Genomic DNA, 24,384 nt, shown 5'->3' with positions numbered 1-24,384 from the left:
ATAGAAAAGAAGAAGAAGAAGAGTTTGGATTTGATATCCCGCCTTTCACTCCCTTTAAGGAGTCTCAAAGCAGCTAACAATCTCCTTTCCCTTCCTCCCCCACAACAAACACTCTGTGAGGTGAGTGAGGCTGAGAGACTTCAGAGAAGTGTGACTGGCCCAAGGTCACCCAGCAGCTGCATGTGGAGGAGTGGGGAAGCGAACCCGGTTCACCAGATTACGAGTCCACCGCTCTTAACCACTACACCACACTGGCTTTCAGTGGGCATTTAAAAGCTGGCACAGAAAGCATCCGCTGAATCTGTAATGGCAAAATATTCAAAAGTACTGGACCACTTTCTCCCAATACACAATTTTGTGTCTGCAAATTTGCAAAACACACGCAGGCCCCGCTATATGTCCATGCAAAAATTCACTTATCTAGACACAAAAAATTATACCCAGACCTTGCTACCTGCACAGCTAATTCAGATATCCGAACAGATGGAGCTCGCCATCTTCCTTACTGCTTTGTGCCCTGCTAGTCAACTGTGGCCACTTGTGGGCAAGAGCCATGGAAAGATGGAGCAGGAAGCGAGAACGGACAAATCAGGGAGCAGAACAGATTGGACAAACCAGTGTTTCTTTTGCCTCTCTTTTGCTGGTTGGCTGGTGGCCATTTTTGGAAGAAACCACGGCAGTGGCAGAGGTGGAGAAACCATGGATTGGAAATTCTCCCATAGGAAATAAAGGAAGCCATCAGCCCAATAAGCAAACCCTCAATGAATTAACGGTTTCCTGGGAATGCATTGTGTTCAGTAAGCGGGACCTGTGCGTGTACATATTTTTGAGGTTTCCTTGAACTCTGATAGCGCCTCTTGCTTCCTTGGATGAAGAAACTAGCCCACTGTACAGAGGTCAAGGTTGCCTCTGGCCATGCCCTCCTCTCCCAGCTGGCCCCTGATAGATTGTCTAGAACGGAATTTGGCCCGTGGTGTGATGCCCTGGGACTTGGGCTCGGGCTCAGAACCAGAGGAGTCTCAGTCCACACTGGATCCTTTGCCTCAGGCGGCATCTGAATCAAGTCTGGGGCCTGATCCTGAAGAGTCCCAGTCTGCACAGGTTCCCCTGCAACAAGCACCAGCTGGTCCGAGCAAGGGGCCTGAGCCTGCCCTGGCTCCAGATGCAGGGATTACCTCGTTGCCTTCAGCTGAGCAATCTCTTAGAGCTGCTTCACTACTGGTTGGGTCAGAGGAGGCTGAGGCGGCCCCTTGGTCTAGTAACCGACCGACATCTCCCGAGCTGCAGAGACTAAGGTCTGAGAGAAGGAGAGACCTGAGTAGTCGCAGGAGGAGTGCTCGCCTTCGGGTGAGACAGGGAGGTGAGTCAGCGGGGGATCAGGACCGGCCGTTACCCCAACAGACATAAAAGGCTGTCAGACCCTGCCCCAGGTTGCGGGAGCACATTGCTGTTTCCTAGATCCTGCCTGAGACCCTGTGCTTGACCTTGCCTGGTTTCCTGCCTTGGCCCTGTTGGACTGACTCCTAGCGGAACCGTTGGATTTGGGACCGGACCTGGACTGTGTTGCTCGGGTTAACCCCTGGGCCCAGCACACTTGGCTGAAAAGCGTTCCTTGCCCACGTGTTAAGTTCTACTCACCTTCGCTGCTCCCATTGCCCCTGCTCTTGCTGTTTTGGAGAGGAAGGACTTCCAGAGAGACGATGCCCGAATTTTCAAGGATGTTCACCTCCACCCGTAGCTTCCCTACCAGCTGCTGAGGCCGGATGCTGACCGTGTACTGATACTTCCCCAACCGTCTCTGCAAAAGCTCCTCATAGTGCAGCAGGAAGATGGCTTCTGTTTTCCGGGGAATTGTTCCGGAGGCTTTGAATGTCTCAACTCTGTGTTCCCTACCAGGAGAATTCAAAGGTGCAGTTAGCATGTGGGTTTCAATAGGGTGCATATTTTCATATACTTAGCACCTCATCCCCCACAGAGGCAATAGGGCAGAAAGGAGACTGTTTTGGTTTATATAGGTCTCAAAAGCCAGGAGGAGGCGGTAGCCATCGAAGCAACAACAGCTCAATGGTACAGCATTTGTTTTGTGGGCCTTCATTGCAGTCAAACCATCAATTCATATTTTGCCAGATAGGCACATGAAGGGCTAAAGCTCACAGAGCTTTCCTGTAAAATTTGCTAGAGAGAGCTCTGTGAGATCACTTCCTTTGTCTGCCTTGGCAGGAAGCTGTAACACTACATCCTTCCTTCCTGCCTGGGCACCTCTGTCTTCATATTGCTGCTGCTTCAAGACCTAGCTTATGTAAGTAAATACTACTTTTATTTATTCACAAACATTTTCTGTTTGGTTGTTATTTTTAAGGGGGAGAAAAGGGAAAATCCAGTTTGCCATAAAGTAGCCTGGATTATTGTTTCTAGAAGGTTAAATCAGGCAGAGGGCCTTCTCAGTAGTGGCGCCCGCTCTGTGGAACACCCTCTCATCAGATGTCAAGGAAATAAACAACTACCTGAGTTTTAGAAAGTATCTGAAAGCAGCCCTGTTTAGGGAAGTTTTTAATGTTTGATGTTTTATCATGTTAATATTCTATTGGGAGCCGTCCAGAGTAGCTGGGGAAACCCAGCCAGATGAGTGGGGTATAAAATTATTATTATTATTATTATTATTATTATTATTATTATTATTATTATTATTATTTATTATTATTATTATTATTAGCCTTGTTTTAGCTTCCAAGTTTAAAGCTGCAAAGGATGGTACTCTGCTGATCTCACTCATGTGAGCAAGAAAGGATAATAACTAAATAATATATCCTCTCCTAAATCCATTCCTACATATTTCGCATGTAGAAGGTCTCGGGTTTAATCCCTGACATCTGCAGGTCAGGCTGGGAATTTCCCATCTGAAATCCACGGAGAGCTGCTACCAGTCCGTGTAGACAATACTGAGTAGATGGACCAATGCTAATGCTATTCTAGGCTGTGTCAACAGAAGTGTAGTGCCCAGATCAAGGGAAGTAATCGTACCACACAATTCTGTCTTGGTCAGACCCCACCTGGAGTCCTGCGTCCAATTCTGGGTACCACCATTTAATAAGGCTTTTGATAGGCTGGAATGTGCCTGAATCCTGCCTTGAAGGTGTTCATTGAGGCATGGTGACAAGAAGTCTCACATGCAAACTGCAAACAGCTGGGTGGTTTCTGAAGCTTTGAAACAGGTGTTTTTTTTTTTTAAGAAATGGAAAGAGTGAAATCCTTGAATTGCCTTGTAAGTAATGATCCACCCCCTTTTTCACCTTTGCATTTCCACATGAATTGGCCAGGATTTCCCCTTAGAAATCTGTCCAGAGACCAGAAGGGTCGAGTCCCCCACGTAAGACCTGGAACAGATCAAACTGCAAGAGGTTTGCCCCTCTCTATGCAACACCTACCCGTTATCTGTGGGTCTCGAATATCTGTTCTTTCTGTCCGTGCCCCCATACTTCTGGTCCTTCCCGATTACTTCCCCGTGGTAAACCCTCTCACCGATGACCCTGGAGCCACAAAACAGAGAATATTAGCTTTTGAAATATACATTTATTAAACAACCAGAAGCCTTTCTACTTGGAATAATAGGATTGGAATTGCCCAGAAAAGATGTTAGATTTTAAGGACTATTTAGCTAGATATTCCAATATAACAGAAGTAGAACTATTTGTAAGTTCCAAATTGGCCTAGGAGTAAAATATGTTGAATTGTATAACATTATGGACTGAAAATATTATGAGGAGAAAGAAAGATAGCAACTTGATTAAGTTAATTTTATTAGAAAGGGGATATTGAAGATCTATGGAAACTCAGGGGGGATTTGAGGAAGTCATTTAACAATGAAAACTAAATTGGGCTCTCAACAGATAGGTGTCTATATGTCTGTTTGGTTTTTTCCTTTTAATACAGTAAATTTTTTTGATGTGTGTTTGTTGTAAATTTGGAAAACCAATAAAAAAATTGGGGGGGGGGGAGAGAAAATATTAGCACGAAGGGGTATAGGATCAAGTGGATTCTCTCACCACAGCTTTCCTTGTGGTGGTGAGAAGCATTGCAGCTGGGTGGGCATTCCAGCCTTCTTATAAAACTGTCATTTTAAAAAATCTGAAATATTTTTTCCACCAGAAAGGAGATTTTTATGACTGTTTTTATAGGAAGGCTGGAATGCCCAGATGCATCGCATCTCACCATTGTGAGGATCGGCTGTGACCCATCGGCCTGTGTGCCTTCTTCGCCTGCTGATGATGGGCAATTTCAAACTCTCCCCACCCCAGCTTTCCCCCACATAAGGTTCTTCACTGTCAAATAAAGGACTGTTTCTGCAAAGTAGGCCACACGGCCATGTAGCTAAGCGGTCAAGTTTACACCTGGGCATTCCAGCCTTCATACAAAACGCTCATCAAAATCTCCTTTCTGGTGGGAAAATTGGTTATTTAAGTACGGTGAGCATTTTTGAATGACGTTATATGACTGTTTCTGGCAGGAGTTCCCAAATTGAGTTGGGGGGAGGCCGTGGGGTAACCTGGGAGGGGTGCAAAAGAAGCAATGGGGTACCAGGCAGATGTTGGAGGTGTACTTGACTATCAGACTTTGAAAAGCAGGTCTCAATACATCATGGTACATCAGTTTTGATGAATTAAGTACACTAAATAATTTGTATCGGATTCTGAATATTGCTGACATCCATGTGTCTCGAGAGGCCATAGAAGATTGCACCATTGGGGGTAAAGACAAACTTTTTGGGGTTTTTTTATAAGATGTGCAATTAATTATTACCGGTTTGAAACTTATTGTGTTATTGTCCTTAGCGGGTCATGCAAACTGCTATTCTGAATAACATTTTTTATTGGGTAGGGGGCACTTAAAAAGCAGAGACATCACCTTGCCAACAAAAGTCCGTATAGTGAAAGCTATGGTTTTCCCAGTAGTGATGTATGGAAGTGAGAGCTGGACCATAAAGAAGGCTGATCGCCAAAGAATTGATATTTTTGAATTGTGGTGCTGGAGGAGACTCTTGAGAGTCCCATGGACTGCAAGAAGATCAAACCTATCCATTCTGAAGGAAATCAGCCCTGAGTGCTCACTGGAAGGACAGATCCTGAAGCTGCGGCTCCAATACTTTGGCCACCTCATGAGAATACTCCCTGGGAAAGACCCTGATGTTGGGAAAGATGGAGGGCACAAGGAGAAGGGGACGACAGAGGACGAGATGGTTGGACAGTGTTCTCGAAGCTACCAGCATGAGTTTGACCAAACTGCAGGAGGCAGTGGAAGACAGGAGTGCCTGGCGTGCTCTGGTCTATGGGGTCATGAAGAGTCGGACACGAATAAATGACTAAACAACAGGGGGCACTAGGGACGAGTTTATGGAACCAAGAGGGCAATGGCCCAGAAAAAACTTGGGGGGAAACTGGTTTATATAAATGCTGGAATACCCAAATGCACTACATCTCACCACGATATACAGTGGTACCTTGGCTTAAGAACAGTCCTGTTTAAGAACGTTTCAGTTTACAAACTCTGCAAAACCGAAAATAGTGTCCCGGTTTGCGAACTTTACCTCGGTCTAAGAACGGAATCTGAATGGTGGAAGGGCACCGGCAGCGGGAGGCCTCATTAGGGAACGCGTGCCTTAGTTTAAGAACAGTTTCGGTTTGAGAACGGACTTCCGAAATGGATTAAGTTCGTAAACAGAGGTACCACTGTATATGAAAAGGTATCCCTGCATTCTATTGCGAGATCAAATTCCAGAAATTTGGTGTGCTGGGTTTTTTTTGGGGGGGTGGGTGTTACCATTTCAGAAAGTGGAAATATGTTAGGCTTGTCTTTAAATGCAAACTGATCCCCTCGTTCCTAGCCACAAGTACCTAGCTCAGCAAAACCTCTCACCTACATGGTAAAATTGGAGATGAAGGCCGTGATGGGTATCTGCATCTCAAACTGGCCCTCCCTGGGCTCCGAGCCGGTGTTCACCAAAGTGCAGGAGACGGTGGTAAATGCATAGCGAGAAATGATTGTGGATCTCACCGAGAATTCAGACATCCGGGGCCTGGTCTCCTGTTGGAAGAGAGCAGCCATTCCTGAGCGGTATTGCAACATGTCGCTGCACCTCCAGCAATCCATTACAGCTCTCTGAGCTTTGAGTACAAACAGATTTCATTCATAACTGACTGCCAAGCAAATCCCTGCATGAAAGGCCCATAGGCAAAGGAGTGTTGGAGTCTCTTTGGGTGTGAATGGAAGTTTGTGAAAGGCGGGGAGCTCAGCTTAGCAGTTGCAAATCATTCACAAAAGGTGAAGCCAGGACGTGGCACGTTCCTCGAGATCATTGATTCCGGGTGGGTGGTTTAAAAGGCTACGAGAAGTGCAATTGGTTTTCCACACTGCTGGTGATATCCAATTTTCTCCTCTTATGTTCTGCTACCCCCGGTGGGTGTGGCATAATCGCTCTTAATTATTTCCAAATGTGCCTCTTCTGATAATTGCACTTTTTCAAATGCTTGTAATGTATGTTCCTTCCCCTCCCCAGTTTTTTTTTTTAACTGCTTTGAGGTTTTCTTAATTGTAAGCCAGGGATGGGGAACCTGCGATGGTCCAGGTTTTGCAAGACTACAAATCACACAACCCCCTTGGCTCCACTGGCCATGCTGAAAGGGCTGGTGGGAGTCCCGAAACATATTGAAAACCTCAGGTGTAGTACAGGTGTCTCCCCACATGATTGTGTAGATCAGGCATCCCCAAACTCAGCCCTCCGGTTGTTTTGGGACTACAACTCCCATCATCCCTAGCTAACAGGATCAGTGATCAGGGATGATGGGAATTGTAGTCCCAAAAACATCTGGAGGGCAGAGTTTGGGATTCCTAGTGTAGATGCATAGAGAAGGAAACTCCTTCTGGACTAAACAGCCAATCAGAGTGCCTCATGTCATGCTGCCTGGTCGCTAAGCAACACCTCCACCCATCTTCCCCCTTGGCTGTTAGTGTTAAACAGGATTAACCCTTAAGTTACAAACTGAATGATCTCTGCTGTTGCAACACAGGATATTGCCGGCTCGTAACTCTGGTGCTTAAGAGCTTGCACACAAGTTACCAGCTAAGCTCAAGGATCTTGTATTAAACTGCAAGTCTTAACAACATGAGTCCAGGACACCTTGAGCACTTTATCTCCCTACCCAATCACTGAGATCCTCGGAGGAAGTCTCTGTTACTTGCACCCAATGGTTTAGATGTACAGCTTATCTCTACCAGGAGCTGTTGTGGCCCCAATTCTGTGCAACTCTCTCCCAGCCAATATCAGAGAAGTCCCCCTCTTGAACTTCAGATACTTGATGAGGAGTTGAGCTTTATGTTTTCACCTGCAGTTTTTGTTTGTTTTAAGCATCGTATTACTTAGATGGATGAGTTGATCTATGGGTTGTTGTGTGAACTGTTTTGTGACCCTCTATGGTGAAAGAAGTCCAGAAATATTGGGAACATAACAAGCAAACAAACTTGAAAACTCATCCTTTCTTTTCTTGCAAAGACAACAGCTTTTTGTAGAGAAATAGTAAGCATTGTGAACCTACCAATCTCTGCAGAAACCGGTTATGCCTTGGGACTCTTCGAGCAACCTGTAAAAGTAGGGACACTGTTATTCATCGTGGATTCCTTTTCAGGAAAAACAATGTAGCAGGTGCCGAAGAAAGATTTGTTGCAAGGAAATCAAGAATGTTAACAAGGTGGCCAAAAAAGAGATCACACCAAGGAAGTACAGTGGTACCTCAGGTTACATACACTTCAGGTTACAGACTCCGCTAACCCAGAAATAGTGCTTCAGGTTAAGAACTTTGCTTCAGGATGAGAACAGAAATCGTGCTTGGGCGGTGCAGCAGCAGCAGGAGGCCCCATTAGCTAAAGTGGTGCTTCAGGTTAAGAACAGTTTCAGGTTAAGTACGGACCTTCGGAACGAATTAAGTACTTAACCTGAGGTACCACTGTATCATGCAGAAAGAGAGCTCTCCATTTGAGATGGAGAGAAGCACAGCGTTGGAAGGGGCCAAAAGAGTCATCTAGTCTAACCATCTGCATTGCAGGAATTTTTTTGGCCAACATGGGACTTGAACCCACAATTCTGGCTGGATCTAGACACACACAAAAAATGGTTTCAGGAAAATGTGTTGTAAACTTCTTAATGGGAAATCACGTTACCAAAAAATGGGACTCCACAGCGCCATCTGGTGCCACAGTGTTATAACATATTTTTTTAGAAACATAAACATAACGAAGCTGATTTCAGAATTAAAAAGAATTTCAGAAACAGACTTGAAAGAGAAATTGCTGAGTTACAACTTATCACTATGCTGAAAACTATGCAGAGACCTGGTCTGAATAGAGATACAGTGGTACCTTGGGTTACATACGCTTCAGGTTACAGACTCTGCTAACCCAGAAATAGTGCTTCAGGTTAAGAACTTTGCTTCAGGATGAGAACAGAAATCATGCTCTGGTGACACGGCAGCAGCAAGAGGCCCCATTAGCTAAAGTGGTGCTTCAGGTTAAGAACAGTTTCAGGTTAAGAACGGACCTCTGGAACGAATTAAGTACTTAACCAGAGGTACCACTGTATTGGATTTTTGTCTCATTACATATGCTAATCCTGCCAACCTAGCAGTTCAAAAGCACGTCAAAGTGCAAGTAGATAAATAGGTACCACTCCGGCGGGCAGGTAAATGGCGATTCCATGCTCTGGTTCGCCAGAAGCGGCTTAGTCACGCTGGCCACATGACCCGGAAGCTGTACGCCGGCTCCCTTGGCCAGTAAAGCGAGATGAGCGCTACAACCCCAGAGTCATTCGCGACTGGACGTAATGGTCAGGGGTCCTTTTACCTTTATTTATGCTAAAGCTATTTTTGGTCATCTGCATACTATCCCTTGCTTCTTCCTGTAGGACTAATTGCAGTCGTTAACAGTCATCAGCAGATTTCCCATATCCTTTGAGTCAATCACCCATCTCCTACTACCCTCCTGAGAAAAACCACACCCCACCCTCCCACTGTATATAAGGGTCTGGTGACTTCTGTTTCAGTGTATCTGAATGCACACGAAAGCTTATACCAAGAACAAACTTAGTTGGTCTCTAAGGTGCTACTGGACCTTTATATATATATTTCTAATGAAGCTGAGTCTCCCAAGATTAAGAGTCTCATGTTCTACCAACTGAACTAGGGAATGAAGATTTCTTGCACTTCTCTGCAAGGGATGGTTGCCCCATTTTGGAATTTTTAGTAAAGGTACCCCTGTCCGTATGGGCCAGTCTTGCCAGACTCTGGGGTTGCGCGCCCATCTCACTTAAGAGGCCGGGGGCCAGCGCTGTCCGAGGACACTTCTGGGTCACGTGGCCAGCGTAACGAAGCTGCTCTGGCGAGCCTGCACCAGCGCAGCACACGGAAACGCCATTTACCTTCCCGCTGGTAAGCGGTCCCAATTTATCTACTTGCACCCGGAGGTGCTTTCAAACTGCTAGGTGGGCAGGAGCTGGGACCGAACGACAGGAGCTCACCCCGCCGCGGGGATTCGAACCGCTGACCATGCGATCGGCAAGTCCTCGGCGCTGAGGTTTTACCCACAGCGCCACCCACGTCCCTCGGAATTTTTAGTTTAGAGAAAAAGTGAGTAAGAAGAAACATAATGGAAGTTTGCACAAATTATGCATGGCATGGAGAAAGCGTAATAGCGCAAGTCTTTCTCCATCTCTTATAACACTAGGACTCATGGATAGCACACTGGCAATCCCTGGTGAAGGAAAGAAATCATTTTAACTGAGAAATAAACGGTTGCAGTCATGGACAGTTTTGTACTGAGCAATTGCTTGTTTAACTGTCAAGTTCTCCTTATATTTATACACACACGTGCGCTCAAAGGCAAACAAATTCACAGGACAAAGCTGCGAAAATGGAATTGTGGTTGTATTGCCAAGTTATCGCCGGGTTGTGTCCTGGTTTGAATGCTGGAACGTGCGGCAGTCCAGCTAAGGAATGCATGGTCCTTGGTGCAAAGCCAAGCTATCCCCATAAAGTGTACACACACACACACACACACACACACACACACACAGAGCCAGCTACGCAGGGAACCTTTTAGAATTCTGTATGTCACGTTGCAGCCGTGCTACTGTGATCCATGCTCTGGTAAAATACAGATAAGACCCCACGGATCTGTTATACATGGGACTGCCCTTGGAACAGCCGTTGTTTCTGAGATGTTTTCATATTTATTTATTTATTGCACTTATAGCCCTCTTTTTTCTCTCGAAGGAGCTCAAGGGGAAGGGGTACATGGCTCTCCCTGTTTTATCCTCACCACAACTCTATTGTGGCAAGGAATGAGTGATTGGGCCAAGATCACCCAGAGAACTTCATGGCCGGGTACAGATTTGAACCCTAGTCTCCCAGGTCCTGGAAGATCTATGGCTGAAGGGCCATATACAAATTTAATAAATAATAATAGTTATAACAATTGTCCACTATGCCCAGGGCCGGATTTAGGTTTGATGAGGCCCTGTTGTGAACAAAATCTGCCCTTTTCCCCTTATGGGGTATCCAAGAGCCCATATAGAGTCCTGTTACGGCTAAAATCTGGGTGCGGGGCTACTCTGCCACCCAGCTCGTCGGACTAAATGTCCGCGGGTCCCTGCGGAAGAAAATGAGCTCAGCCGGGCACAGGAGCAAATTACAGAAGATCCAAGTTTATTGCGCAACAGGTTCAAGACGAGATTGAACAGCGAGAAAGGGGTGACATGAACTTTTGAAACTCCCTCCATGTCCCAGAATACAGTGCAAAATACATCCCAGTTACATCATGAATATATTAAGGAAAGGTTGGGTTACACAGATTACATCATGAATACATTAAGGAGAGGTTGGGTTACACCGGATTAACATATGGAGGAGGGAGGGGGGAATATGCAGAGCTGGAGATATGCGCAGATAAGCGCTTCCTGAGTGCCGGTGATGGGAAGACAATGGTCCATGTATGCATAGTCTGTCACTTGGCATTGCCCGGAGGAAAGGTTTGGCAGAGTGATTTGACAGGATTAGGGTCTTGACACCTTACTTGAGGGATTATGGAGGACAGGGGAGGGGTGATGGAGTCCTAGAGAAATTGAGCAAATTGGCACGTTGATTTTCTACGGATTTTATAGATTTTAGTCCCTTTTGACATTGACATTGACATTGACAATTGGGAATAAATGGATATATTGTAGCGAAGAAGGTGAAGAAGACATGCCCCCCCCCCCGTAACAGTCCTTACGTAGGTTCCCTATTGGTAGGAGAAAATAACAGAGGCCAACCAGAGAATATTGAGAAGCAAAGCAGCTAGTAAGCCTGATCTTTATTGATCTGTTGCAACGGGGTCCTCGCTCACCACACGCAGGATTTTAAATTCCCTGCCCTGGAGCTCAAGACCACCCCTCCATACATCATACCTACATCACAGAAAAGTGGTCTAAAACAGAAATTTGAATATTGTGGTGCATGCTCAACCTCAATCTGTTAGTCGCCATCCATCCTCCAACCGCCTCCAGACACTCACATATATAATAGAATCATACAACTGTAGAGTTGGAAGGGACCCCGATGGTCATCTAGTCCAACCCCCTGCAATGCAAGAATCTCATCTAAAGCATCCATGACAGATGGCCACCCAACCTCTGCTTAGAAACCTCCAAGTAACCCACCACCTCCCAAGGGAGTCCATTCTCCTGTCCAACAGCTCTTACTGCCATAAAGTTCTTCCTGATGAGGGTACAATCTGAATTTCGCAAGTTATGTGCAATGTTCTGGCAAGGAAGAAGGGATTGTGTTCAGGGAAAGTGTTTCTACAGAATCTCCCTCTTAAAAGTGAACAGTAAGCCCTTTCCCCCTTTCCCTGGTGAAAAGGAACAGGAACTTCAGGAATGTAAGGGCATATTTTGCCTCCCACCCACCCTACAATTTTCTTTGCTGTCAATTTATATCTGCTGATTTGCCTCCCAGAAATGAGATTTTTATGACTGTTTACATGGGGGCTGGAATGCCAAGATGCTGGAGCTAAGTCACGCATTCCCCAGTGTCAAAACACATGAACGGCCTCGGTCCAGTATACGTGAAGGAGCATCTACACCCCCATCATTCAGCTCAGACACTGAGGTCCAGCTCTGAGGCCCTTCTGGCAGTTTCCGGAGGATTGGTGGTGGGACGACAATGTGTGGCCAGAGGGAGAAGAGGGAAAAGACTGGGAGGAGGAGGAAGCTGAAGAGGCAACAGGGCTTAGTGAGCAGGAAGAGTCTGTGGCAGAGAGCAGCCCAGAATCGGAGGCAGAAGCAGAGGTTGGAGAGGAGGGAGGCCAAGAAGCAGAAATAAGTCAGGCTGGTCAGGAAGCCGGGCTGTCTCCCCTTCCTGAAGCAACCAGCTCCCTTCTGCCGGGTCTCCCAGAACCCAAAGAGGTATGAAGAGAGCGGAGCAAAGACAGGCAAGACGAAGGAGCCTCAGATTGGAGGAAACCTGCAGAGAAGGGTTGCTGCACTCACTAGGCCTGGACTCCTGAGTTGTTTCTTTGAATAAAGAGAGAGAACTTCACTGGCACCATGTGAGTTATTGCTGGCCTGCTCCTGACATCAGCCCTCCCAGGACTGCATGCCAAGGGTGGTCGTGACCAGAGGCAAAAGTGGAAGGAACATGTTAAGTTGTGGGTGAACATATCAGACGACACAGCGATTCTTCAAACAGCTCTTGTTTATTCACAGGCCAGAACAGAACTGAACTGAAGGGTTCAGCCAACCTGCTTATATAGAGCTCCACTACAATGCAACAGTAACAACTTTCTATCCAAAACCAAAAAAAAATCCTTCCAGTAGCACCTTAAAGACCAACTAAGTTAGTTCTTGGTATGAGCTTTTGTGTGCATGCACACTTCTTCAGATACACTGAAACAGAAGTCACCAGACCCTTCTATATAGTGAGAAGGTGGGGAGGGGTATTACTCAGAAGGGTGGTGGGAATGGGTGATTGGCAGATAGCTGTGATGAGCCTGTTGACGACTCTTAACGACTGCAATAGGTCTTACAGGAAAAAGCAAGGGGTGAGAAGGTGAAAAATGGCTTTGTCATGTATAATGAGATAAGAATCCAATGTCTTTGTTCAGACCAGGTCTCTCCATGGTTTTAAGTTTGGTAATAAGTTGCAATTCAGCAGCTTCTCTTTCCAGTCTATTTCTGAAATTCCTTTGTAGTAGAACAGCTACTTTGAGATCTTGTATAGAATGTCCTGGGAGATTGAAGTGTTCTCCTACTGGTTTCTCTGTCTTGTGATTCCTGATGTCCGATTTATGTCCGTTTATTCTTTGGCGTAAGGTTTGGCCTGTTTGTCCAAAGCAAGAAGTGTGCATGCACACGAAAGCTCATACCAAGAACTAACTTAGTTGGTCTTTAAGGTGCTACTGGAAGGAATTTTTTCAGATAGTAGAAGAAGTGTGCATGCACACGAAAGCTCATACCAAGAACTAACTTAGTTGGTCTTTAAGGTGCTACTGGAAGGAATTTTGTTTTGTTTTGACTATGACAGACCAACACAGCTACCTATCTGTAACTGGAACTTTCTATCCAATCACTGAACATCACTTCCAATTTCTTATTTGCATATGTGGACCTGAGTGAAAACTATCTACAGTATCCCCCTGCTGGCCCAGGGTGAGAACTTCAGTACATAACAGAACAAACATGATACCTTTGTACAGCAGGCTACATCCCAGCCATGCAAAAGTCACACTCACCTCTCCATCCTCAGCTCCGGAACACATGCCGTTGCTGTTTTTAGCTAGTTTATTGTCCTGTTTTTCTGTGATGATGTTTTTAAATGTTGTAAACTGCCAACTTGGAAGAAAGGTGGGATCTAAATATATTTATAATTATAATAATAATTGCAACCAGACCAATGGACTGGAGAAGAGATCCGAGAAGTGCTGACCAGGGCTGTAGCCCAGAGAGAGGGGAGTTGCCTAGGGAAGATTCTGAGGGCCATATAGTGTGGCCTGGGGGCCGCATTCTCTCTCTCACACACACACATGGCTGAAGCACAACACCCTCGATCTAAAGGTTTTCTAGAATTTGAAGCAGATATCGGGCATGTGAAAATCTACACTTGCCAAGATATCATGATAGTATTTCGAAGATTATATGTCAAAATATTGTTCTAATAATGCTAATAGGCTTAGAATAAAAAATGTAAACAATAACAAAACCAATAAAGAAAGAAGGAAAAATAAGAATTTAACAAAAATAATTTGTTATACAATGCAAGGAAAAAAGTTAGAAAGAAATATAAAGAAGTCAAATTGCTGTGGAGGGAAGTATAGGATGGTGGGTTTTATAATTAAGTGTATAATTATGCAGCTGTTGTAATTATATTTTATGTGAGGAAATCATTGGGAATTCAGGTTATTGTGTATATATGTTAAGTTTCAATAAAGATCTTGGGGGGGGGGAAATGATGGGGAGATAGTGCTGTGTAGTGGTTACAGTGTTGGGATACGACTTGGGAGACCCAGGTTCAAAATGAAACTCAGAAATGAAACTCAGCCGAGTGTCTTTGGGCCAGACACTGTTTCTCAGCCTAACCTACCTCACAGGGTTGTTGTGGAGATTTAATAAGCGGGGAGAACCACGTGCCCCACTTGGATAAAAAGCTGTTTTTAAATACAATAAATGCATCATGCAATAAAATGTTATAAATAAATAAATAAATATCCAATGAAAAGCCCCAGAGGGCGATATAAATAGAAAAGAATGTAAGCTCTTTTTATATGCAACAACAGCAGCAAGAATAGTATTAGCCCAAAAATGGGAGCAAGAAGAATTACCGACGATTGAAGAATGGAGGATGAAGTTAATGGACTATGCAGAATTAGATAAATTAACAGGAAGAATTCGAAACTGGCGGGACCAGAAATTCACAGAAGACTGGAGTAAATTTACGGACTATTTGAAAAGTATTTGTGAAGACCAGACAACGTTTGTAGGTTTGCAAGAAGTTCTGTGAGGAGTATTATTGGAAGTATTGCAAAAATAGATAAAGGAAAGGATAATTTGTTAAGAGACTTAAAGGCAATATAAAGTTAAGAAATGTATAAAAAGCGGATAAAATGGTGGATTATATCAGAGGTGCTGATGGAAGTCTAAAAAGATTGTATAAGTCATAAATTTCGTGGTATATTTTATAAATTATATGTTAAAATCAATAAAAATTATTATAAAAAAAGAAAAACCCCAGAGGGCAGACCTGTCTGCAATTTGGCTGGCCGCTGGCCCTTTCTGTAGAACTTCCTGCTAAGAAACAAGACCTGCAGAGCAGATGTGTAGAAAACGCAATTGCCGGACCGTTTTGCAGATTGCATTTTTTTTCTTTGCAAAGCACATAAGGGCATGTGAGCAAAGCAGCGGGCTGACAGCTTTATAAACCTCTCGCTGGAACAGATGATGTTAACCAGCGCTACCACAACAACCCCTGGCAACAAGTGTGGGCATTTGTTTATTTCTGCCCCGGGGCGGAAAAGTGAATGACGTTAATATATCCTACAGCCAAGTCATTCCTTTGCAATGTCTCCCGCCCAGCCAGCAACTAAGCTGCTCTCTCAAATGTAGTTCTGCAACCCCGTTTTGATTGCAGAGAAATCCCCTGGATTTGGAAAGGCTTCTCTGACTTAAATATAGAATGAACCGGGGGGAGTAAAGTCCCCTCAACCGGGCTGGGGAAACCTGGGCCCAGATTCCAAAATTTTGCAAATAGGAAACAGAGCTCTGTAAAACTATTTCAAGCAATCCACATGGACCTGTAGCCTTTCAGATGTTGCTGGAATTCGACTCTCATCCTCCCTCCCCACTGACCAGGCTGGCTGGAGGCGATGGGAGTTGGAGTTCAACAACATCTAGGGGTGGGATATAAGAACATAAGGAGAGTCTGCAGGACAATGGCCCCATCTTAGTCCAGTAAGTATCCTTTCCTCACAGCGGCCAGCCAGATGTCTGTGGGAAGCCCGCAATCAGGATTCAAACACAAGACCCCTCTCGCCTCCTGTGGTTTCCAGCAACTGGTATTCAGAAGCACTACTTTAAAGCCCTATGCGGCCTAGGACCCACATACCTACGGGACCGCCTCTCCTGGTATGCCCCGTGGAGGACCTTAAGGTCCACAAATGACAACATTTTGGAGGTCCCAAGTCACAAGGTGGTTAGGTTGGTCTCAACTAGGGGCAGGGCCTTTTCAGTACTGGCCCTGACTTGGTGGAATGCTCTGTCACAAGAGACTAGGGCCCTGCGGGATTTGACATCTTTCCGCAGGGCCTGCAAGACAGAGCTGTTCCGCCTGGCCTTTGGTTTGGACACAGTCTGACCCTTATGTTTTCCCTCCCCTTATGGTTTTGATCTATGGGCTACTTTTAAAATGAGGCTGCATTTTAAATTGCATTTTAACCTGTATCTTAAATTGGTCCCCCACCACCCGTTGTGTTTTTACTGTAATTTTACTGGTGTTAGCCGCCCTGAGCCTGGTTCTGGCCAGGGAGGGCGAGGTATAAATAAAAATATTATTATTATTACTACTACTACTACTACTACTACTACTACTACTACTGTGGAGGCAGGGCAAAGTCATTGTGGCAAATAACCATTGGTAGCTCTTTCCTCCATGACTTTGTCTAATCCTGTTTTAAAGCCATCCAGGTTGGTCCTGTGGAAGGGGGTTCCATAGTTTTGGTTCCTCGTCTTTGATGAATACGCTATAAACAACTTTAGTTACATTAACTGTACCCCAAAGCCACTTCCACCCTGCAGAGGAGGTGGGATTGCGGGTGTCACGGCCCCACCACACGCATGGTGGCTGGAGCCCAGCCCCCGCATGATTGGGGAATCCCTGGGCACATCACCCCCTGGCCAGCCAATCGGCTGGCTCTGGGGGCGTGTCCTGCCCTATTTAAGGCAGGACACAGCCAGGGATCTCCCTCTTTTCCCGCCTACCAGCTGTTCCGGTTTTCCCCACCCGCCTGCCCTATAAGGTTTTCGTTCCGTGACCTTGCTATGGACCTCGGTTGGTCGCCGTTGAGGGGCCTGGTAGGAATTTTCCCACTTGGCAAATTGGCACCAGCCACTTGGTTTTCGCCTACCTCGTAGCAAATCGTCACAACTTTCTTGCTATTGGCGGTTAGGCATTGGTATTGTTTTGTAGATGGACGAGAGGAGGTAGCGGCATCACCTGTCCCACATATTGAAAGGTAGTCCGATAAAGGATTCCGGGGGGCGTGGCACTGTCCGAAGCCTAGGGAGGTAAGGGCCTAAGGCACGCCCCCGTCTGGTGACCCCGGGGGAGTTCCTAGTTGCCTCAGCAGGACTCCCCCTACTGGTGGTTAACCCTTCCCGGACCTCTAGCGGACGGGCTGAAGTCAGATATAGTCAGTTAGGACCAATGCCTAAGCCAACACGGCTCATCACCTGCAACCAATAAAGTTGTGGCCTTATTTAGCCCATTAACCTTAATAATTGTGTCCATGGGGGGGGGGGGGACTCGGCACGCAAATGGTATGAAATCATTCAGGTAATGTTTGCTCTTCCCGCAAAATGCAACAAGTGCTTCACTGCCACCATTATTCCTTCCGTTTCCAGTGTCCAAGCATGAGTGCTGTTGGTCATGTAAACAAAATTGCTGTTCTCTCTCATACACACCCACCGGGGAGTATTCGTATGCTGGGGAACACCGCAAAATTTTCACAACTACAAAAAAATGGGAGACAGATGCCACATCTCCGAGGTTGTAAGAAATTGATCATTTAGTGGGGCAGCTTATTCACTATGGAACTCCCTGCCTATTGACAACAGCATACATCAAGAGACATCTTATTTCTCTCTCAGGGCTCCCATTTCCAGAGTGGTTTAACGATAAATCCTTCTTCTCAGGGAACTCTGGGAATCAAAGCTCTGTAAGGGGACCAGGGGCTTCTTAGCCCCCTTAACAAACTACAGCTCCCAGAATCCTTTGGGGGAAGCCATGGCTGTTTAAAACGACATGATAACGCTTTAAATGCATGAATGTGGCCCAGGGCTGGTTTAATGATAATGAATCGTTAAGAAAAGGAAGCAGGAGGAGCCTTGAAGTTGCCCACTGACAGTGAGCCTCTGGACGACAAATTCAGAGGCATATCCTTCACCCTCCCTGGTAAAGTGCATTCTGTTTCTACTGCAGTTATAGAATATTTTATTCAGTTCGTATCCCGCCCTTCCTCCCAAGGGCATCGAGGGCGGCAAACACATCAATTGCAATATCATTAGCAACATTCTAAAAAGAAGGTTAAATGCGATCATATTTTCTCAGTCCATGATTTCAGGCTTGTCGGGGGCAGCATCTTCCAGTCATCAAACAGGGATGTTTTTGAATTCACTCCTGAAAGTCAATAATGAAGGAGGGAGACGCACCTCATGAGGGAGGGCATTCCACGAATGGGGAGCCATCACTGAAAAGGCCCTGGCATGGATCCGATGCCAAATGGCAAAGTAGAACAATGGGTCTACTTGGATATCATTCCCTGGATGTCAGCCAGATGTCACCCACAGACACTGACGTCAAATGTCCATTGATACATATAAATTTGGATGTGTAAAATGTTTGCAGACCTATGCCTTCTTCCTGCGATCAGTTCCCTCTTTTTTGGCGATGTGTCAGTGGCTGCCTTAAGCAGCCGGGAGGGAGGAGGATAAGGATTGCTTAACCCTTTGCTACAACAGCAGCAAGAATACTTATTGCAAAGTACTGGAAGACACAAGATCTACCCACCGTGGAATAATGGCAGATGAAGGTGATGGACTACATGGCTTTGGCGGAGATGACAAGCAGAATTCGAGACCAGGGAAGAGAAACGGCGGAGGAGGATTGGAAAACATTTAAAGACTATCTAAAGAAATATTCAAAAATTAGTGAATGTTAGATTGATGCTGGATGAGAAAGTTAGGGGTTAAATAGCAACAATGGTTATGATAAAAGAAAATGAGGGTTAACAAAATTAAATTGAAAATAAGGGAAGGATTTGCTGACCAATTAATTAGACATGAGAATACAGAAAGGGGAGGCATGAGGAAGTCGGGAAAGTAAGTTATAAGTAAGTAAGATCTGAAATTATACGTGTTGTATGTTTTTTCTATGTTCTATGTTTTGTGTATTATCCTAAAAATCTGTGAAAATCTTAATAAAAAATTATTTTAAAAAAAAGAATTGCTTAACCCTTGCCCAGCCTGCTGCTGTTCTACTTCAAGCCCTATTTTCAGCTGTTACCCCAAATGGGGTCGTCCCCCACCCCCTCATGAAAGACGCATAGGTAAAACACATTGAAAACTGCCCCTGTGGCCAGTGGCAGAATTGCAGAGGGAAAGCAGTGGGCATGGAAAGGGTTAAGCCTGGCAGGTGGGCTCTCCAGATGCTACTGGACTCCAACTCCCATCATTCCCTGCCTGTTGCCCTTGATGGTTGGGGCTGATGGGACTTGGTGTCCAATAGCCTCCAGAGAACCTGCATCTCACCTGCAGATCACCTATTCCCCCCCCCCCCACACACACACGGCAAAAATTTCCTTTTGTTCTGTGTCTTTGCCTCTCCCCTGCCTTTCAGCCCAGGATTTCCTAGTGAATTCCTCAGGCTTGTTTAGTTAGGTGTTCCTGCGGTGTAAAGGACAACACGCCCCTCGCTTTGCACAAGATCCCAAACAAAACACAGAGAATCAATGGAAGCTGAGAAAACAACCAGAGGATACCAGAAATAGCACCTCGAAATTGTCCGAAAGGGCGAGGTGCAGCCCCAAGACGGACGAAAGGATATTTGAGCATTCTGACCTTGGCTTCTGAGAGAGTTGGGAACGGTAGGACGGCCTTCCTAGATCAGACCAAAGGTCTATTTACAGTACAGTCCTATGTCTACCTAGGAGAAAATCTCATCAGGATGAGTGGGCCTTACTCTTGAGTAAGTGTGCATAGGATCACAGCTGAAGCCTAGGATTCTGACGAGCCAGATCGATTGAAATTCCAAAATGGCCATCATCAGAATGGGTTGCAGGGGAATATACAGCAAACCCCACCCAAAAAAAGAATCACAGTATAATAGATCATATCTCAGTTATCCTTCAGGACAGAATAAAACTGGGAGGCAAGGAAACTATATTAAGCAAGCAGAAAGGCTACAGGAAGCATCCAAGCTGGGTGATGAACGTCCTCTGTTGTTTGTCCTCAGTACCAAGGTATACTGCAGTTGAAAAGGGGGTTTTTATTTAGCTACCTGGGGTGGCATCATTCATGTTTAAGCAGCGCTGTCAAATCCAGCCTTCAAGAATGGGGTCCTCCTGCACCTTAAGTGTGCATATTGGTTTATTTATTTGCCAGGTGTGACTATCACCCCTCCAAAGTTAAGATTTTCTTTAGCTGAGATTCCTGCATTGCAGGGGGTTGGACTAAATGATCCTCAAAGGTCCCTTCCAACTTTACAATTCTATGGTTCTGTGAAAGAACCATATGGACTGTCTCGCCAAAGTGGTGCATGCTCTAGTTATCTCCCTCTTGGACTACTGAAATGCGCTCTATGTGGGGCTACCTTTGAAGGTGACCCGGAAACTACAACTAATCCAGATTGCGGCAGCTAGACTGGTGACTGGGAGTGGCTGCTGAGACCACATAACACCAGTCTTGAAAGACCTCCGTTAGCTCCCAGTACGTTTCCGAGCACAATTCAAAGTGTTGGTGCTGACCTTTAAAGCCCTAAACAGCCTCGGCCCAGTATACCTGAAGGAGCGTCTCCACCCCCATCATTCAGCCCGGACACTGAGGTCCAGTGCTGAGGGCCTTCTGGCGGTTCTCTTGCTGCGAGAAGCCACGTTACAGGGAACCAGGCAGAGGGCCTTCTCGGTAGTGGCACCCGCCCTGTGGAACGCCCTCCCACCAGATGTCAAAGAGAACAAAAACTACCAGACTTTTAGGAGACATCTGAAGGCAGCCCTGTTTAGGGAAGCTTTTAATGTTTAATAAACTATTGTATTTTAATATTTTGTTGGCAGCCGCCCAGAGTGGCTGGGGAAACCCAGCCAGATGGGCGTGGATATAAATAATAAATTATTATTATTACATTACTATAAAGCGCTGCAAGAAATGGGAGCAGCCGGCTGCACTGCTCGTAGAACTCTTATTATATGATAAGGGAAACCTTTTAGAGGCTAAGCTTGCCAACTCTGCATATAAGGGACGATTGCGAAGGTCTTTTCTTTAATTAAGCTTGCCACTTTTTTAAAAAATTCAGCTACCCCACCCTTTTATTTTAACAGCAGCTGGACACGCAGGAAGAAAACCAGCGAACCTTTACCCACTGGGCTAGGAGAAAAGCTTTGCTTGCTAAATTATGTCGGGTTGCTCCTCAAGTCACAAGAGCTGAGCTCCACACACCCTTTCTCAGTTATTCTGTTCCCTGCTTGTTAATAGTCTCCTGGCAACAAACCCACAGCAATAATAAAACCATTATTATTATTATTATTATTATTATTATTATTATTATTATTATTATTATTGAAAAAGATCTTACATTGTCAATGAGGTTGTAATCCAAGATCTCAGCTTCTTCTAGGTCCCTGGCTAGGAGTTCAGGATCTTGCTGTGCAGAAACGGCCGAGAGACGACAGCAAAGCCATACCAGCCAGATCATGGTGGAAAACACAAGCCAAAATTAGAGGAACTGGGTGGGAAAAGATGGGAAAGTTGTGGGGGGGGGGGACGTATTTGCTGCGGCTCCAGCCTGCAGCTCACTGAGATGTGGAAAGCATCTGACAGCAGTCTGCTTGGCTGCTCGCCTCGCCCTACTCTCCTCCCCTGGACCCAGCCCCTCTGCCAGAGTTCATCGCCAAGCCCGGGGTTTCCTCGCTCAAGTTTAATTTACCAGAAAGGGAAACACAAGCTGATCTTGCTGGATTTCCTGATAAAGTCTAGTTGCTCAGGAGTGCCGCTTGCTTCGGCCAAGATTCTGGGTTTCATTTCTTCCAGATTCAGCTCAGTCCCAGATAGGGAAGAGGGGGGGGGGGCGGATTCGATTCAGTTTGCATTTAAAGGTGAACCCACCTATTCTGCACTTTCCCAAAGAGCACACGAGCTGAAAACCAGGCTGCCCACCAAAATCCACCCTTCTCCAAATTTTGCAATGCAAAGGAAGGTGTGCAGGAATGCATATACGGTGCATACATACAAATGACTATATTGTTTACAATGGCACACAAACATGCATTGTCTTGCAAAGATGTGCAAAGCGGAATTCAAAAAGATGTTTGTGTGGCATTGTGTGAATTTTCATGGTGGCTTTTAAAAAACCGGTGGGGAAGTGTGGAAAGCTGAATTGGGGGGGGGGGGAATGAGAAACTGGTATTGACAGATTTTCTCATCCCTCGTCCCAGATGTGCTCATGTCCTGCTCTCGGGCTTCCCTCGAACATCTGGTTGGGCCCTGTAAGACCAAGATGCTGGCCTGATCCACCAAGGCTCTTCTTAAGTGCTTCCAGCATCAGGCTGAAAGCTCTGGGTGATGTAAAGTAAGGCTAAGGTGTTGCCTTGGTGCATGTGAAGAGTGCTGTTATCGCTTACTTCGCCCTGGGATTACAGGCCACAGCTTCCAGCAGAACCAAGCCCCACCACCTATCTTCATGGAAACAACTAGGCAGCCTTCTGCAGGAATTAATTGTGGGAAACCCAGCAGGTTCAAGACTCTCTCTTCTTCCACATCCACCAAACATGGCAGAAGGAAAGGTAGCTTTCTGTATTGTCGGCTCAGAGGAGGACTGGTATATCAGGACAACTGTTATGTACTGAAGTTCTCACCCTGGGCAAGCAAGGGGATACTGTAGATAGTTTTCACTCAGGTCCACATATGCAAATAGGGAATTGAAAGTGACGTTCAGTGATTGGATAGTTACAGAAAGTTGTTACTGTTATGTTGTAGTGGAGCTCTATATAAGCAGGTTGGCTGAACCCTTCAGTTCAGTTCTGTTCTGGGCCTGTGAAGAAACAAGAGCTGTTTGAAGAACCGCTGTGTCGTCTGATGTGTTCACCCACAACTTAACAACAACCAATTCTCACGTTCCCCTAGAAACATACGAAGCTGGCTTAAATGACTCAGGACCCTCAAGAACCTCTTCCCCACCCTATAAACCGACCCAGGCTCTGCATTCATCACCTAAGGCCCTTCTTCATGTGCCTCCTTCAGATGAGGTCTGGAGGGTACCCACACGAGAAAGGGCCTTTTCTGCAGTGGCCCCCTGTTTGTAGAATGCTCTTCTTTTTCAACCAAGCCTTTGGCTGATTAATATTCTTACAGCCTTTTAAATGTGTTTGTGGGAGGAGGGTACTTGTTTTGTTGTTTCCCTTTTATTTGTGTTTTATCTTGTGAACTGCCCTGAGATCTTTTGACAAAAGGGTGGCATAATAATAATAATAATAATAATAATAATAATAATAATAATAATGTATACCAAGTCAGACCGTTGGTCTATCCAGTTCAGTAACGTCTTCACTGACTGGCAGAAGCTGTCCAGGATTCTAGATCAGGGTCTGTCCTAGTTCTGCCTAGAGTTGCCAGGATTTGAACCCCAGACCTTCTGCATGCAAAACAGGTGATCTGCCACTCAGAGCTACAGCCTTTCCTCTTCTCCCTCTCATCTCCCTCTGAAATATACTCAGAGTCGAGTGTGGATTTCATGCTCTTTATTCAGCTCATAGTACTGAGGAATGGAAGTTCCCCTGAAATGTCTGCTTTATATACATTATTTACACAATGGGCCCCACGTGATTGGCTAATTCTGGGATCCTCCTGTAGGCCAATCAGGTTGCGGATTCACTTCCACCTGGAGTTGGATTGGGTGGCTCCTGCGGACCAATCAGGCTGCTGCATTCTGGATCCTATTGTTCTAGGACCAATCAGACTGCTGCATTCTGAATCCTGTTGTTCTAGGACCAATCCAATTGCTGCATTCTGAATCCTATTATTCTAGGACCAATCAGACTGCTACTGCTGTATTTTGGATCCTATTCAACTCAGTACATAACACCCTCTCTCCTTTTGATAGTCAAGAACAGCTTTTGAGTGGCTGTTTTGTTTGGCACTGCACGCTTCACAAACGAGAACATGCGGATGCGAGCTTGTTTCTGCTCTTTGGCTGCTCCTGAGGAACAAAACGGTGCCCAAACAAACAGGTGTGTTACATGAATGAGTACATGCTCGGCCGTGTGGCATGTCTGCAGGGCTCGGCGCAAGAGGTGCGCCCTGCAAAGTGGCCTGCACGCTCCAGAATGAAA

At 45.7% G+C, this 24,384-nt stretch overlaps 1 protein-coding gene across 1 annotated transcript in view; it reads right to left on the bottom strand.

The window, feature by feature from the left end:
- ITIH5 (inter-alpha-trypsin inhibitor heavy chain 5) overlaps positions 1 to 21,891 on the bottom strand; it is a 57,549-nt gene extending 35,658 nt beyond the window's left edge. The window contains exons 1-5 of the mRNA XM_081926882.1: positions 21,633 to 21,891; positions 7,587 to 7,631; positions 5,915 to 6,078; positions 3,426 to 3,527; positions 1,639 to 1,889 (exon numbers count right to left, since the gene is read on the bottom strand). Coding sequence (XP_081783008.1) covers positions 1,639 to 1,889; positions 3,426 to 3,527; positions 5,915 to 6,078; positions 7,587 to 7,631; positions 21,633 to 21,752 — 682 coding nt within the window. The 5' untranslated portion in view covers positions 21,753 to 21,891. The remainder of the gene's footprint in view (positions 1 to 1,638; positions 1,890 to 3,425; positions 3,528 to 5,914; positions 6,079 to 7,586; positions 7,632 to 21,632) is intronic.
- Between the last annotated feature and the right edge of the window lie 2,493 nt (positions 21,892 to 24,384).

The sequence above is a fragment of the Podarcis melisellensis genome, assembly GCF_964234715.1.
Source record: "Podarcis melisellensis genome assembly, chromosome: 10".
NCBI classification, from domain to species: Eukaryota; Metazoa; Chordata; class Lepidosauria; order Squamata; family Lacertidae; genus Podarcis; species Podarcis melisellensis.
Note: the sequence above shows the minus strand (reverse complement) of the source record. Positions and strands in the feature narration are given on the sequence as shown.